We start from the raw sequence: 17,231 nt of genomic DNA on the forward strand, positions 1-17,231 counted from the left end.
ATCCATGAATAACACGTCGATTGTCATCACAACTGGTATTATATGAAAGCAATTAAATGCCACACTTTTATTGTGTCAAACAATAACTTATTTCAAACTTTTTAATTAATACAAAACAACAGATATTATCGAGAAAATGGTTTTTAAAATATTTAGAAAAATTAATACAAAAGAAAAACAATTATATATTTGTATTATATTTGATGACAAAGACTCCAAATTCAATGCAAAATAACAGAGAAGGCATTGACGGGTGAGTCGAGTCGTGTCAGACTCTTGTGGTTTTCAGCCAACGACAGGTTGTTGATTGTGTAGCACGTGTTACGTCGATTGGATCCAATCATCTTAAGAAGTGATGCATAATACGAGTGATGAACCTCTTGTTCATCGTTTTGCGAAAATATATTTGTCTTCCATTGCATAGTCTTCGGACACCATTCGATAGCAAACGAATGCAACAGTTTTTGGCCGTTCTTTAGAAACAACACCTCAAGTAAGGCATTCACTTGGATCGGGTCGCGGACTATATCGTAGACTAACAGTTCATATTCGGTCACATAATGATAAAAGTCGGAACAACTATAGTGTTGATTAAATACTTCACCGAAGATATCTCTCTCGACGTCCAATACGTTAGACTCAAGTCGTGCATCGAGAAGACCAGTCTTTTGGTTTGTCTCTTCTTTAATCTCCAAACACACGATTTCAGTGTCGGTAATAAATGAACACACCTTTGGCTGACTTAAGATAATTTTAGGACACAAGAGTTCTTCGATATCTATTTTTGCATCACAGAAATCGGGAGTTCGTCCAAAACCATTACAGTTGTAGGTCAACGAACCGGGACTGACCACATAAGAGCCAAACGAATCAATTCGGATGAGCGTAACATCAATGAGTCGGGAGTTAGGATAATGTGGCGCAACAATTGTCAACAGATAATTGTCATCCGATAACCACTGATAACAATAAACGCCTTCAAAGAGTCGTGCGTCGGAAAAGTCGGTCGAGTGATAGAGATTACCCGTATATATAATATGACTGGCCATCAGTAAAAGCGGTCGGTCGCCGTTAAACAAAAATATATGTAACTGAATCTGATTGGTCTCATCTGACTTAGAGTAACTCAAGAAGTGTTGACCATTTTGGGTGAAACCGATGAATATGTGATTCATATACGAGTCGTTGGGCAACAAATCGCATAACACGTACTCCCGATTCAGTGCCGAACATATGCCCGATCGCATCCTTGGCCTCAAAGAGCCGGTCGTCTGTATACAAGAAAATAAGACATTCAGACAATTTCAAACCCGTCTTTACCGACCTGTAAAGTGTCCAAAATGTGCGGCAAATGCAGTGTTGATTGTAGTCTCTTGTGTGTCATATCTTGTTTGAGTTTCCGGTCGATTGGTTGTCCAGTCAAGTGGTTGGTCACCAAATCAAGTGATGGTCAGTATTTGAGATCATTGTCGACAACGACTGCATGTGTACTGAGCTGTCAGTCATTAGAAGCCAAACATTGAAAGCACTGTTTGTTTACACATTTGTGTTAACATTGGGCGCCGTTTTTTGGCAACACTTTAGTGGCGCTAACTTTGGTTTGCATTCAATTTACATAACTGTTTGACTAAACACTCAATTCAATGGTAATATGTTTTTATATATTTTTAGATAATTATTGTGGAAATTTATGGTCACTTTAGTACAGTATTTGAATAAATATTAATTAGTTTTTTTTAAATAACTTATTAAACTTATACTAATTAATTTATTATCTTTTATATTTATCATCATAAAACATAATGTATAAAAAATTGTGAATTTATTAATGAAATATATGTATATAAATTTATCTAATATCTATTTATAAGTTTTTTTAACAATTATATAATATGATATAAATTTAAATAAAATTATAATTAAGATAAATTAATATATTATTGATAAATATCATAATGAATTATATTAAAAATATATTTACTATACAGTATATACTGTAAAATATAAACTAATTTTGACAAATTATATTATACTTTGCTATAAATTGTTTATTTACATATATGACGGATGATTTAATTTGATCCGATTGTGAAACAATAGACTCGTTAATCATAGCACCGGATGAATGGGTGCCAAATGCGAGGACACGTTTCAATGCCCGACGATATTTGGCATTCATTGCAAAATATATAAACGGATTTATACAAGAGTTTAACCAACAGAGCATTGATGACAATACATGAATATATGGATATCTTGAATAAAATACAAATTATTTTAGTTATATATTTGAATATATTGTAACAATTTGTTAATTTCTAATATTATTGTTATAAAGAATATTCTGTTACTCGGATTCACTGATTAAAACATTGGCGATAGTATTGGGAGCGAAACACATGACAAATGCACCAAATATTATAAAAATCAGTTTTGTTAGCCTTAAGTCACGTTTGGTGGTCTTCAATGTGTTCCGCGATTGTCGTCTAACATGAATCCAAATAATTGTATAGCAAATTGTTATCACAGTTATTGGAAAAACAAATCCAAATACAAATAAAAACTTTTTCGGTGAATGTCCGCCAGTGTCGGCTAATATTGTACACGAAAATGTGGTCACTTTGAGACCAAATCGGCCCCAAATACCCAACAATGGAAACATCATTAGTCCAAATGAGAAACACCAACAAAAACATATCATTAGACAAACATTTAGTTTTGTATAAATTCTTGAATATCGAGCATTATATGCAATGAATACAAATCTATATAATTTAATTTAATTAATTAATACTTTAAAAAGTTTTCAATAAATCTAAGACAACAAACCTATTGATTGTAATACAGGCGATAGACATGAGCGAAGTGGCGACATTGCCATAGAAGAAGAATGGAAACCAATGGCAAAGAAATGAGCCGAAAGGCCACGACCTGGTCATATAGCGGACAGTAGTAAGCGGTAGGTTTAGGGCACTAAACATCAAATCACTGACCGCTAAATTCACTATAAATTTAGTGGTCGCATGACTTTGAAGATTAGGAGATCCCTTAACCAATGCTATAATTGTTAATATATTACCAATTATGCCGACAATTATAACTAGTATTGAAAAAGTTGAAGCAATTATTGCCACTTCTTTGGTGATAAAATTGTTTTCAATCTAATTAAATATATATTTAATAATTTATAAACAAATTATTAGTTTACTATATTATTACCTTAAATACTGTAGTATTATTTAACATTTTAAAACTTTACGATAATAATATTATTAAAAGCTTAAAATGTTTTTAATTTATAATTAATTTATTAAATACTAAACACAAATAAATAAATAATATGATTTTAGTATTATAAAATAAAATAAATTTTTAAAAACTTAATAAAAATTTCCGTATTTGCGCTATGTTTTAGTTTTTAAGCTAATAAACAATCAAATAAATAAATAAACATAAAAAGCCTAGTTAATGTTGGGGTCAATATTTTCAATAATTTTATTATGTTATAAATCTAATAAAATATATTATATTAATAACTAGTCGTCAAATATATTTTCACTAAAATACTTCTAAATAGAAACTATATTATTAATAATTTATATATAAATATTTAAGTGCAAAGCAATTGAATTTATAATTAAGACTTAAATGTAATTTTTAAGTAAATCAAATCATTGACAGATTGATTGGTTTATTAATTCAAATAAATTATTAATAATTAACATTTGAGTTGAGATAAAGTTTACAAATAATTTTTGATGATTTCTTTTAGATGAAGTACTCTCTCAATTGATTATATGTTTTTTATGTCGGTTTTTGCAATTTTTATGTACAAACTTTTGACTTAAATTAATGATTTGACTTAAAAATAGTAGAAAAGTATTTGGATGTCCTATCTCTTGATAAAAATGGTCAATAAATTGCTAGAAAATTGGTAGTAATCATGTCATATGATATGTGAATTAAATGGAAATATTTACAAATATTTAAATTAAATTGCAAATATAATAAGATTTWAAAAAAATAATATATCTGATTAATTAATAATTTAAATTTTTTGTCAAACAGATAATTTAAATAAAATATTTTAAATGTTGGTGTCTGGCAATGCTAGGCTTAGTATTTTTGAAACTGATTTAAATATTAATTGCTTGTCTATACTGCACTTTGATTGCCAATGAATATGAAATTTGTGAAAAATGATATTTTAGTATATCATAGTTTTTGACAACTATGTTGTAATATATGCTAATTTATAACATAATGTATTTAATATTACTTTCAAATAAAAAAATTAATAATTTATAAACATTGACAATCATTACAACATAAAATACCGATTTTTTTGTATATCTTTAATGTTGTTTCTATCATAAATAAATTCAAAGTTGACTTATTATATTAAATGTTAATAAATATAGATAAAAAAATAAAATAATTTATATGTTAAATAACTGTCATTTTATTTTATTTGTCGATTAAAAAATACTTTCATTTTCATTGAATTTATCCGAAAAAAAAAGTTTTTTTTGTAGATTAATACATCAAAGGAAACATTACTTTATTTAAAACAGGATTTCAATTATGCAATACATTATCCGATTGACTGGTTTTGTGGCGCATGACATGACATGACATATAAATATATTGTTTAATAATATCATCAAATACTATGGTTTTATAATTATTGTATTTGTTTTGTTATTTTATAAATCCTAATTCATTTCAACTATAAAAAAACGCAAATAATTTTTAAAAAATGTTATTATAGTCTACAAATAGATTACAAATTAAAATTAATAATTATATCTATGTTTTAATATTTTAATTTAATTATTTCCAACAAAATGTTTCGCTTGTTTAGCAAATCAAATGTAATTAAATTATTATTAATTATAATTAGAAAATATATTTTTAATAAATTAGATATTTTATACTTAAATAATTAAATTTCTAAATGATTACAGATCTGTAATAAAGGTATGAATTTAATGGTCGACCCGAATGTGGTTACCGAGAGAGCGACCCTTGCATTGTCATGATTTTGGTTTCCCGAAGCACAGTTTGCTTGTGCACCGGGAGGTAATACAATATTTTAATTAATTACAAATCATATATATTTAATATAAACAAAATTGAATCTTAAATTAAGTGATCCGCACTCGAGTCGGGTATACCGGAGGGACAACAATTAGTCCGACTTATCATAGATTAGGTGATCACACAGAAACTATTGACATTGAATTTGATCCAAATGTAACCACTTATGAGGTATATATATATATAATATGTAAATCATATACGATGGACACATTTAATGCAATTTCTTGATATAATTAATAATATTAGAAACTTCTGAACCTGTTTTGGACTAATCATTCGCCAACTGTTTGTCACAAACGTCAGTATATGTCTGCCATCTTCTACCACAACGACAACCAAAAACAATTGGCAGAAAAGTCAGTACAAGAAACACAAAAGCTTTACTCAAAACCAATTCAGACAAAGATATTACTGTTGGATGTGTTTTACGAGGCAGAAGACTATCATCAGAAATATATGCTAAGGAAACACAACGACCTATTGAAAAGTCTATCTTTAAGTGACAAACAGCTGATCCGTTCACACATTGCCTCCAGAATTAATGGTTATTTGGGAAACTTTGGATCAATCAAGCAGTTTGAAGACGAGTCGATTAATTGGGGTCTCACTGACCACCAGATGAACTACATTAGAGAACAAATAAAAAATTATTAGTCGTTTATTAATTGTTAATTTAGTGCAAATCCATTAATATATGATTTTCATTAATAAAAAGATTTAATAACTATTAATGAAATGATGATTTATAATGAATCTGTAATAAATTATCAATATTTTTATGACATATCAATAAAAATCTCTGTATTTAATATTGTACTCTAGTCTATCAAATGTTGCAATTTATTTGATATTGAAATGAATAAATTAAATAATGACATATTTTTTTATTTCTTTAATTTTAAAGTTAAAAAATAATTTATTATATTACTGTAGGTAAAAATATCTAATATATATATAATATTTGCAAAGGTTAAATTTTTATAATTATTGTATATAAAAAAATTCAGTTTAAAATTATACATAATTAAAATATATTTGATTTTTAGCTGAGTTTTTATAATGTATATAACTTTAAATTTAAAATAATTTTTGTTATTATTATTTATTATTTTTATATTGATAAATTGAAAGTTGCTTGTTTATCATGAAATATCTATTGACCTCGTTTTATTATACCTATACGTGATTGAGGACATAGTATTGTGTATTAAATAAATTGGTTTTTTTTGTTGATTATTATTAAAAATATTTGAAAGTTATTTTTGTATTTACTTTATAATAATTTATATTTTATTTCTACAATAAATAAGAAAATTTCAATACAAATACAAAACTTATTATTATATGATGTATTCGTTTTTAGCATTAACTTAACTTATATAGAAATTTTTAATTTTTTTTATCTATTTTTTGTTACAAAATTATAATAAGAAACTAAAGTTTATAACTTTCAATTTTTCACATCTAAACACTAAGTGTTTTATTGTTTGTATTAAATATAAAAAAATTAACGTAAATAACAAATGAGTCTTAATTTAATCATAAATCAAAACAAGTTTTTAAAATTTTGATAAATAAAAAATCATATTTAAGCACAATTTAATTTTGCAAAAATGATTTGAAAGTAATTTTGCATTTTATGTTGTAAACTAATAAAAATTGCATTGTAATAATAATTGCATTGCATTATAATTTACTGTACTATAAATTTCAAAATTATCAAAAAAAATATGTTTAGCAAATTTCTATTAATAACAATTATTGTTATTTATACACAATGTAATCAAGGTAAATATTTTATGATAACTTTATAAATTAAAGGGTTATAACTTAAAAATCTATATATAAAATATTTTGTATTATGTTTTAAAAGGCTTTATACTAATTAAATATTAATAGAAAAAAATGATATTTTAAAAATAAAAATTAATCAAATTATTTTTTAAAATCATTTGAAAAACATATGGTTTTTGAGATCAACTTAATAATTGTTTTATTATTTTGATAATATATAAACTTCTTTTATAGTAAACTATTATTTTATAATTAATTATAAGTTAGTAAATTATCAATTTAAGTAAAATCATTAATTTAATAGCAAATATGATATTCAATGCAAAAAATTGTGTAATTTTTATTAGTTTATATATTTCTAAACTAACGACAGGTTTGTTTTAATTAGTGATAAAATTAATATTATAATATAAATTTAATTTAGTGTATGATATAAAATTTGATACAATATGTTAAAATGATTATTTATTTTAAGCTCAAGAGGTGACATCAGAGGGATCGTCCAATTTGGTGACACCTACTACGGCGTCCACGACGTGTGGGACAATAGAGTTTCAATTTTGTCAATTGTATCCATTGATCAATTCGTGTCCCGAAAAACACTTTTGCCATAACTCTAGTTCTGTCATCGATCCGAATGTCGGTATCTGTTATAAAACTCACGAGTTTTGTGCCACTCTTAACCAGAATTGCTGTTCCGATACAGACTGTTGTCGTCCAACAAGTGAATCAAACTCACCGTTAGATTGTGTGGACAATATTTGCAGAGTTTTGTTACTTTGAGTGATAAATAGTTTTTTTTAACGATTTTTATTATCATTTTATTCAATACCTTTGTTTTCAATAAATATTAAATATTTTGTTGTAATAATATTACACTTACAATGACATTATTTAAAGTAAATATACTGTAGTTATATAAAAAATTCATTAATAATGAATAATTTTTATAATCAAATATAATAAATTAAAAACAATGTATAATTTGTATAATTATATATCAAAATTAGGTATAACTATAGACATTATAATATGTGTTTTACATATCTGTTTTGGTTATAGATATTTATTCAGAAATCATATATCTATCCAAAACATATAATCCAAACTTTTAACAAAATATAGTTTTAAAATAAATATAAATTTTCTCAAAAAATCTATTTTATACAGAAATTAAGTTAAATTTTATTTTTTTTATTTTTAAATATGTAAATTATGAAATTAAATATTTTCTAAAATAACTAAAATACAACCTTTTAATATTAAACTCAAACGTTGTTATTAAGTGAATTAGTGGTGAAATAGATAGATTTTCATAATATAAATTTTGATTATAATAAAAATCAATAAATTAATAAATTTAAAAAAATAATTTTTACATATTTTGGTCACATATTTTATTATACATTTAAAAAAATAAATCTATCATATGTACAGTATATACTGTATTGTAATCGTCATTGAAATATCGTTATAATTATAATGAATTAATAACATTATTAGATATTATATTAAACTGATTTTCATTCATTTGAAATACAAGTGCTTTGAATTGTTTGTTAAGACATTTCCACGAATGACTATAACAAACACGAGTCGATGGCAATTGATTTTTAATACTTTGGTCTTCATTATCGGTAAACGGATTAATTATATGCAACAGTTTTCCCGTTTGCAATGACCAGAATCTGACTAAACAATCGTCACCCGATGAACACAAAACACCCGCACTTTCATCGACACTGAACTCAATCTTTGAGCAATCGTTTCGATGATTACTGTATTTGACAATTGGTTTGTTAAACATTCTTAGATCACATCGACATAGACTGTGGTCATGACTGCTGACAATTACAGTGTTTTTGTCCGATAATATCGATGTAAAAACAATACTTTTTGAATTAGAAATGGTTTGCATCAATGGTTTAGTTTTTTTCTTATAGTCATCTCGTATATCATAATAACACAACTGTCCCTTATTTGATCCGCTAAGCAAACACTTTCCGTCGTCACTTGTTTTCATTACTAAAACATTATTTTTAGTCTTAATTGGTGTCAAAATTACTAAGTTTTCTCTGTTATAAAATTTGATTAACTTTTCGTCGCCCAAAATGATAGAATCGTCAGTATGTGTGGCACTAAACAGATAGCCTTCAAACTCGAAACTACTTCGAACGGGATGTACGTCCAGACCATTAATGGTCGTCAATGTATAGCTAGTTCGGGCCATTTGACTGTTTATATGGTGATGAACCAGAGTAGACATAACGCCCTTATTGTAGTCAATGTCGATCACTCGGTTACGGACGGGAAACGCACCGATTATTTGTCGCCAAACATCGACTTTACAGTCATTGAATATGTCTTCAACGGGTATCTGATAGACAACAGAACCAGAATCGCCGGTCAAAACGGTAAACAATTGGTCATCAGTTGGCGAACCAATTAACGCGTCGACAGTTATATTCTTCATGTTTTCACCGCGAAAATCAATTACTTCCAGTTGTGTTGTGGCAATCGTTTGAATTGATTTTAGATGCGAACGAAGCACTTCTTCCTGAAGATTATATTTTGTGTGAAAATTGATTTCCTGTTTGTATAGCGTTTGCGGCAAATGAACGCTTTGGTCGCACTTCTTGAATGTTGACAAAGTCTCGTCAATTTTCTTCCTTTTATTAACCTCATGGCTGGTCACACAACTCGGGCCACTACTGGCCGCCGCACCACCGATACGGAAATATTTCTTCTTTTGTTTGTCGTAGTAAAATCCCGGAATATCCATCGTATCCGACGGTGATTGACTAACCTTTTAAAAAGTGTGGCCACTAATCGGCGATATAAGTGGTCATTCAAAACATCAAAGTTGTGTCAAAACAGATGACACAAACAAATGAAAACAATATATTGGTGTCAATGACTTCACTAAACAAATTGTGTCACCAATAGATGGATCAGATTTTTTTTAATGACAATTAATAATTAATATAATTTAATATATAATTTGTTTGATGTAATCATCGATTATATAAATAAATGAATGAAAATACAGTTAAATGTAAACAAAATTAAATTTAAAATAATGAAAACATTTGTCAAAACTTTTTAATAATAATAATAATAAATATTTACATTATTTTCAAAATGTATTTTTCACTCGTAATTGATTATCGACTCAACAAATGTGTGACAAAACGTGGCTTTCATTCAATCAATTGAAACGATATTAACATTTGTTCGCATAGTTTGCCAAACATTTGGTCCAAAAATCATAATCAAGACGTTTGTCAAAGACATTGAGTGCTGACTCGTCGATCACATCCATAGGAAAAGATCACCTGTTTTTAGTTGTTGTTCATAAATAGTTGTTAACCAGTGGACAACCGGTAAGCGATGGCCAGTCAGGACAAGATGACCCGTATTGCGATTGTCAATACAGACAAATGTAAACCCAAGAGATGTCGTCAAGAGTGCAAAAAGTCGTGTCCAGTCGTGCGGATGGGAAAGCTGTGCATCGAAGTGACACAAAACGATAAGATAGCGAAGATTAGTGAAGAACTGTGTATCGGATGCGGTATTTGTGTAAAGAAGTGTCCATTCGAGGCCGTGACAATCATCAATTTGCCGTCTAATCTGAACCGCGATACCACTCACCGATACGGCCAAAACACGTTTAAGTTGCACCGTTTACCGATACCGCGACCGGGAGAAGTGCTCGGTCTCGTCGGTACTAACGGTATCGGCAAGTCTACGGCTCTCAAGATATTAGCCGGAAAATTGAAACCTAATTTAGGTTTGATTTTAAATTAAAGTTAATAATTAGTAACTAATTTTGTTATTTTTTCACTCAATAGGTCGGTACGGTTCAGACCCTCCCGATTGGACAGAAATATTGACATATTTTAGAGGATCAGAGCTTCAAAATTATTTTACCCGTATTTTAGAGGACGAACTAAAAGCCATAATTAAACCGCAATTCGTTGACCAAATTCCGAAAGCCGTTTCGGGCATTGTTTCCAATTTGATTGACAAGAAGAACGAAAGGGATAACAAATCTTTTATTTGTGATGTATTAGATCTAACAGAAGCTATTCTTAGCCGAAATGTTAAAGAATTGAGTGGAGGAGAATTGCAACGGTTTGCCATTGCTATGGTTTGCGTCCAGAATTCAGATATCTTTATGTTTGACGAACCTTCCAGTTATTTGGATGTAAAACAAAGATTAAAAGCCGCCGAAGCTATCAGAGAACTAATCCAAGCGGAAAAATATATTATAGTAGTCGAACACGACTTATCGGTTTTGGACTATTTGTCAGATTTTATATGTTGTTTGTATGGAGTTCCCGGTGCTTACGGTGTGGTCACTATGCCTTTCTCTGTTAGGGAAGGAATCAATATATTTCTCGATGGGTTTGTGCCGACAGAAAACTTGCGTTTTAGAGAATCTGCACTTGTCTTCAAAGTGTCAGAAACGGCTACAGAGGAAGAAGTTAAACGAATGTCTCGTTACGAATATCCAGCGATGGTTAAACATCTCGGCGGTGCTTTTGAATTGACAATAGATCCGGGAAGTTTTACAGATTCGGAAATTATTGTTATGTTGGGAGAGAACGGCACCGGAAAGACAACATTCATCCGAATGCTTGCGGGAAATCTGAAACCCGACGAAGGATCACATGATGTGCCAACTCTTAACATTAGTTATAAACCGCAAAAGATTAATCCGAAATCTCAGGGAACTGTTCGACAATTACTGTACGAAAAGATCCGGGATTTCTACAATCATCCACAGTTTCAGGGAGAGGTTGTCAAACCTCTTCAGATTGAAAATATCATTGATATGGAAGTTGTCAATCTATCTGGTGGTGAACTGCAACGCGTGGCTCTTGTACTTTGTTTGGGAAAGCCGGCTGATGTCTACCTGATTGATGAACCGTCGGCTTATTTGGATTCTGAACAGCGTTTAGTGGCCGCCAAAGTTATTAAACGATTTTTGTTGCACTCGAAGAAAACCGGATTTGTTGTCGAACACGACTTTATTATGGCTACATATCTGGCCGATCGGGTCATTGTATTTGAAGGCGAACCGTCTGTCAAAACAGTAGCCACGTCTCCGCAGACATTGTTGGCCGGAATGAATAAATTTTTACAATTATTGAATATTACTTTCCGAAGAGATCCGACCAATTTTAGACCAAGAATTAATAAATTGAATTCAGTCAAAGATACGGAACAAAAGAGAGGCGGAAACTATTTCTTTTTGGAGGATTGAGTCAACCATTTCTTTTGGTTGGTTCTCAACACTACATCTATTTAGGAGACAAATCATGAATGCATTTGAATGAACTCAATGACAATAACAGCTATGGATTTCATGACTTTATTTTAAGGATAGTATTTGATTGGAAATATTATTTATTGGATATTTTTATTATTAATTGATTGACATTTTAAAAGCACACAAACTGTTGTTGTGATTTGTTTAATAAATTTATATTTATATAATTGATTTAAATTTATATTATATACCTGTATATGAAAATTAGTTTTAAATGAGTTTTTGTTAATGAGTTTTTCAAATGTATTATTCATGTAATGACTATTTAATAATAATAATAATAAGTATTTTTTAAATAAATTTATAACTTTATTGAAATGTTTTTTATTAAGATTATTGTTAATTAAGAAAATTTAAATCTTATATATGATTGACTGTAAAGTAAATGTTATTTATTGTTAACAAATGGGTTGTAATGTAAACATTGCATTGAATTTGTTATTAAATGTCAAATAAAGTGCTAAACATTGGACTCAAAAAGTAAATTAAATTAAAATTTTTTTGTCGATATTAGTCATCAAATTGTCTGAAGAAGTGATGGATTTTTCCAATTTAAGTCACAACTGTTCCCACAGTCAGTACATATCCGCTGATTTTGACCACAGATTCTGATAACTAATGTCTTTGTTTTTGTTTTGTATTTACAGACATGAATGCAGACAAATGTGATTTTTGTCAAACCAATCAAACTCTTCGGCAATTAATAATAGATCCGAAATCATTGTCGACGTCTTCATACGAGAAGATTGCATCGCTTTATACAATAAGTGACAAATCTTTCGAAGAAATGGCCCTAAAGTTTATTCAGAGCAACGAAGACGAAGCACTCAAACAATTTCTTGTCTGTGAATTGGACTCATTATCACCGAAAGAGACCACTCAGATGACTGTACTGTTGCTGTGGCTCATCGACATACAGCTCAGCCAAATGGCTGCACTCAAGAACTCTGGTAAAGAAAATACCGAAGAGTATGAGCTCATTGAAGCCGAGTTCAGGAGTTTGCTCTCACAGACCAAAGTCCAGGTTTGTCACCAATTCTTCTATATTTTTATGATTAGTTTATTTCTTGTAAAACAAATTTGTAATTATTTTTTTCCTATGGATTATTGCAGACCTGTTTAAACAAAAATCGTAAAGCGATTTATGATTTAATAGAAAGCCACGCAATGGACGAAAATCTCATCTATTTTTCGGTTTTAATGAAAGATTACGAAAGAGTTATTGAACACCATTTGCGACATAAAGACTATAAACAGGCCCTCAATGTTCTCAGACAACAGGTATTGCATTAGTTTTTATTATCAATTATAATATTTTTTAATAAATGAAATGATTATCATTTGAAAGGGAGTTCCCGACTTGTTTTACAAGTTTGCGCCCATTATTATTCAAGAGATGCCATCAGATTTGATATCTGTTTTGATACAATTTGCGCCACAATTGGAATCAACTAAACTAATACCAGCTTTAGTTCAACAAAATATAAGTAAAGACAGTAAACAACATGTGATTCAGGTATTTCTTATAATCAATTACAGTATATTATCAATAAAATCATATTAACATTACTTACGGTAATATGATTTTTGATCCAAAAGTATTTGGAAACCATCCGATATCTTGAACACTGTGCTTATAAATTAGGAGATTCTGATTCAGTAATACATAATTATCTACTGGCGCTCTACGCTCAGACATCACCAGAAAAGTTGATGACATATTTGTCAATGAAAGGACAGGACGAATCATCCGTTCCCTATGATATCCGATACGCTATAAGAGTATGCATTGAATTGGGTTTAGATAGAGCTTGTATTCATCTGTACTCAACAATGGGTATGTTAGAGGAAGCGGTCGATTTGGGGCTAAAGATTGATATAGAATTAGCCAAACAAACTGCTGATCAGCCGGATATTCCGGATCAGATGAGGAAAAAATTATGGCTCAAAATTGCTAAACACGTTATCAGTGGAGAACAAAAAGACATTAAGACAGCCACTCAAGTGCTTAAAGAGTGTGAACTCCTGAAAATTGAAGATATTTTGCAGTTCTTCTCCGATTTTGATACCATTGATCACTTTAAAGAAGCGATCTGTTCATCACTTCAGGAGTATAATCGAAATATTGATTCTCTTAAAGAAGATATGAAGTCCGCCACAGAATCGGCGCAACAAATACGAAATGACATAAAAATGTTGCGCCAAAAGTTTACAGTCATCCGCACTGAAGACAAGTGTTGTGTCTGTTCCTATGCCATACTCACCCGTTCCTTCTATACGTTTCCTTGCAATCATTTCTTTCACTCGGATTGTCTCATATCAGAGTTGATGCCATTTATGAAACCCATTCAACGAAGTCGTGTCGATGAGATTCAAAGAGGACTGGGATCGAGTGGCAATCATTCTGCGGTACCATTAAAACTTAATGACTTTCTTGGAGATCAATCAAATAACATCAATGTCACCAATGAAAGGGAAAGACTTCTTAATGAATTGGATGACATTGTGGCCAATGAATGTCTTTATTGCGGAGATATTATTATCAGTAGTATTGATCAGCCGTTTATATTACCAGAAGAGATGAATCACGCACTTGAAGATTGGGATTAAAGTTAAGTTAATAAAAGAATAATACAGTATATTATTAATAGTATATATATTTTATAAAAACATTCATAAATTGTAAATAAAATTTCATTTATTTTTAGTTATATATATATATATATATAAATTATATATAGTTTTATAAAACGTTGAAAAGACAGATATTTTGTTGAAAGACAGGTTTTATACCGTAGAAAAACTTGTATAACAATAATTTATTTTTATTAATTGATTTAATATTAAAAGCTATTTTCGATTTAAAATTTCGTATAAAAAGACATCAATTATTATTATTATTATTATATAAATACAATTTAACAAACAATTTAAAAATGATATAATTTGCATAAAATTCATTTTAAGTGCTGACCTCAAGATACTAAACATTTATCTTTATTTCTTTCGACATTACGTTGTGATTCGGCTATAGCTCGGGCCAAATCCTGATCATATTGAGTGCTATTGCTTGAGGAATGGTTGGCTTCTTTGGCTGAAGAATCTGATGAATGATTTTCCTCAATCATCGACTGTTGCAGAGCTCTGGCTAAGGCCTCGTCTTCGCTAAAGTTTCCCTGAACTTTGACCGCATTGTTATAATTACTATTTGAATGACTTCTACTACCGGTTTCGTAGTTGGGTTTCATCTGATTTGATATTTGGACCACTTTTTGGGTAACATTTGTTTTGATTTGTTCGAAACGTTTCATTGCCGCCGAACCCGACATCGACATTACTGCCGGTCGGGAAGTTGATAAGGCTTTCGGCTGACAATTGTGGTCAGCCGGGTGTCTGTGTTTAAGACAATGATTAAGACTACACTCATTGCACATCAAAGGCATTAACTCTTTCTGTTTGCATCCTTTCACTGAACACTTGTTCTTAAAGATTTTGTTTCTCTTTTTGATGGCCGGATCCGATTCGCAGTCCAAATCTATATGCTGTCCGACCCGAATGTCGGGCAGTTCACCGCGTTTGATGGGCACCGGTTGGTTACAGAGAGGACAGATGGGCACCTGATTGTCCTTCTTGTATGAATTGGGACACAAATGGTTGGCATACGGATAGTGATCCACACAATAGGTGTTATGACATAAATCACATTTCACGGGAAGAAAGTCTGTAGAAAACAAAATGACACCAAATTTAAGACATATTACAAGTTATATGATATCAAACACTAAATGGTCGACAAAGTGGTCACTCAATACTTACCCAATCGGTTGCAATCACTTTGGGAACAGTTTTGACCCAAATCGGGAAATTCCATCACTTCTTCACAAAAAATTGGTTTTCAATTATTATAAATGTTTTGTAAATATTAATAAATTATATAAAATAACAAAAAAAATATATTTGTTTAATAAAATTGTGAAAAAACAAAATTGAAATTATAATTAGGTTTTTATGAGAAAATTGTAATCAAATTATTATTAAAATAAAATAATTTATTGATTTTGTGTACAAAAAAAATATATAACGAGTCATTCAAATGGTTCGGACAAACAATTTATAGAAATTGTTAGAAAAATAACAACAAATAAAACAGAAAATTCTGGAAAATTACTAAATGATTGTTACAATCAAATGATGAAATAATTGGTCACTAATTTCACACAACATTTATAACTACGAAAACAATGATTTTGCAGAAAAAAAATCAACGAATTATTTATTTATTTATACATTAAATCAATAGAAAACTTGATGTAAATATTAGACGTTAATTGTGCCAAAAATTACGTTATTTATTATATTTGTTGTACTTTTAATACACTTGTAGTATTGAATTGTACATTAAATTTAACAAGGCACTTTTTCTATTATTTTGTAATTTATAATGCAGTTAATGTTTAGGTCAATAGGTATTTATAATTTGGAATTATCACCTTGACAATTCAATAATAATAATATAATTTTTTTAAAAATCAACAAAAATATTCAATAATTACCTGTAATATGATTGTTATATTTATAATCATTTGATACATCATTAAAATTAATTACTAATTAATTAAATAAATAATAAAGTGATTTAATTTTACATTTTTATTTTTTTTAATAGTTAATAATTAACTTAATAAGTAACGTATTTATATATTAATGTAAATTTATATAATCTGTATATAAAATCATAAAAAAATCTGAAATATATATATAATTTAATTCATTTTATATAACTATAAAATTATTAATAATTAATATTATTACAAAACATTAATAAAAATCATAATTAGTATTAATAATTAAATATATAATTTATAAATAAGTTGCAAAACAAGTCAGTCATTTCATTAGATGAACTAATGTCTACATAATTTTGTGGCACAATTACACCTTAAAACTTGTTGGACATAATAATCATTGCATAAAATCTATGTTTACATTAAATCTGATA

At 29.0% G+C, this 17,231-nt stretch overlaps 8 protein-coding genes across 8 annotated transcripts; 4 read left to right on the top strand and 4 right to left on the bottom strand.

Moving 5' to 3' along the window:
- Positions 1-221: 221 nt before the first annotated feature.
- LOC128961705 (uncharacterized) lies at positions 222-1,550 on the bottom strand. Its single transcript, XM_054307965.1, has 2 exons — positions 1,325-1,550; positions 222-1,271 (listed from the first exon to the last, which is right to left on the bottom strand). The coding sequence occupies exons 1-2, from the start codon at positions 1,382-1,384 to the stop codon at positions 222-224; spliced, it is 1,110 nt and encodes a 369-aa protein (XP_054163940.1). The 5' UTR covers positions 1,385-1,550.
- Positions 1,499-4,623, bottom strand: LOC128961707 (G-protein coupled receptor moody-like). The gene is made up of 5 exons (XM_054307966.1): positions 4,594-4,623; positions 2,830-3,161; positions 2,352-2,765; positions 2,057-2,255; positions 1,499-1,528 (listed from the first exon to the last, which is right to left on the bottom strand). The coding sequence occupies exons 1-5, from the start codon at positions 4,621-4,623 to the stop codon at positions 1,499-1,501; spliced, it is 1,005 nt and encodes a 334-aa protein (XP_054163941.1).
- A 381-nt stretch (positions 4,624-5,004) lies between these two features.
- Positions 5,005-5,757, top strand: LOC128961708 (peptide methionine sulfoxide reductase-like). Its single transcript, XM_054307967.1, has 3 exons — positions 5,005-5,062; positions 5,153-5,271; positions 5,350-5,757. Exons 1-3 carry the CDS (start codon positions 5,005-5,007, stop codon positions 5,755-5,757), a joined length of 585 nt encoding a protein of 194 aa, XP_054163942.1.
- A 967-nt stretch (positions 5,758-6,724) lies between these two features.
- Positions 6,725-7,759, top strand: LOC128961483 (uncharacterized). Its single transcript, XM_054307729.1, has 2 exons — positions 6,725-6,891; positions 7,373-7,759. Exons 1-2 carry the CDS (start codon positions 6,834-6,836, stop codon positions 7,678-7,680), a joined length of 366 nt encoding a protein of 121 aa, XP_054163704.1. The 5' UTR covers positions 6,725-6,833; the 3' UTR covers positions 7,681-7,759.
- Positions 7,760-7,967: 208 nt separating this feature from the next.
- LOC128961709 (uncharacterized) lies at positions 7,968-9,679 on the bottom strand. The gene is made up of 2 exons (XM_054307968.1): positions 8,438-9,679; positions 7,968-7,982 (listed from the first exon to the last, which is right to left on the bottom strand). Exons 1-2 carry the CDS (start codon positions 9,677-9,679, stop codon positions 7,968-7,970), a joined length of 1,257 nt encoding a protein of 418 aa, XP_054163943.1.
- A 376-nt stretch (positions 9,680-10,055) lies between these two features.
- LOC128961481 (ATP-binding cassette sub-family E member 1-like) lies at positions 10,056-12,419 on the top strand. Its single transcript, XM_054307727.1, has 2 exons — positions 10,056-10,687; positions 10,749-12,419. Exons 1-2 carry the CDS (start codon positions 10,288-10,290, stop codon positions 12,164-12,166), a joined length of 1,818 nt encoding a protein of 605 aa, XP_054163702.1. The 5' UTR covers positions 10,056-10,287; the 3' UTR covers positions 12,167-12,419.
- A 247-nt stretch (positions 12,420-12,666) lies between these two features.
- Positions 12,667-14,842, top strand: LOC128961482 (vacuolar protein sorting-associated protein 18 homolog). Its single transcript, XM_054307728.1, has 5 exons — positions 12,667-12,806; positions 12,880-13,256; positions 13,346-13,513; positions 13,581-13,748; positions 13,832-14,842. Exons 1-5 carry the CDS (start codon positions 12,770-12,772, stop codon positions 14,840-14,842), a joined length of 1,761 nt encoding a protein of 586 aa, XP_054163703.1. The 5' UTR covers positions 12,667-12,769.
- Positions 14,843-15,129: 287 nt separating this feature from the next.
- Positions 15,130-16,492, bottom strand: LOC128961945 (AN1-type zinc finger protein 2A-like). Its single transcript, XM_054308278.1, has 2 exons — positions 16,049-16,492; positions 15,130-15,953 (listed from the first exon to the last, which is right to left on the bottom strand). Exons 1-2 carry the CDS (start codon positions 16,101-16,103, stop codon positions 15,208-15,210), a joined length of 801 nt encoding a protein of 266 aa, XP_054164253.1. The 5' UTR covers positions 16,104-16,492; the 3' UTR covers positions 15,130-15,207.
- Between the last annotated feature and the right edge of the window lie 739 nt (positions 16,493-17,231).

This window comes from Oppia nitens, unplaced genomic scaffold, assembly GCF_028296485.1.
Source record: "Oppia nitens isolate AA-2021 unplaced genomic scaffold, nextdenovo-longstitch-racon4-pilon3 scaffold5_pilon_pilon_pilon, whole genome shotgun sequence".
NCBI classification, from domain to species: Eukaryota; Metazoa; Arthropoda; class Arachnida; order Sarcoptiformes; family Oppiidae; genus Oppia; species Oppia nitens.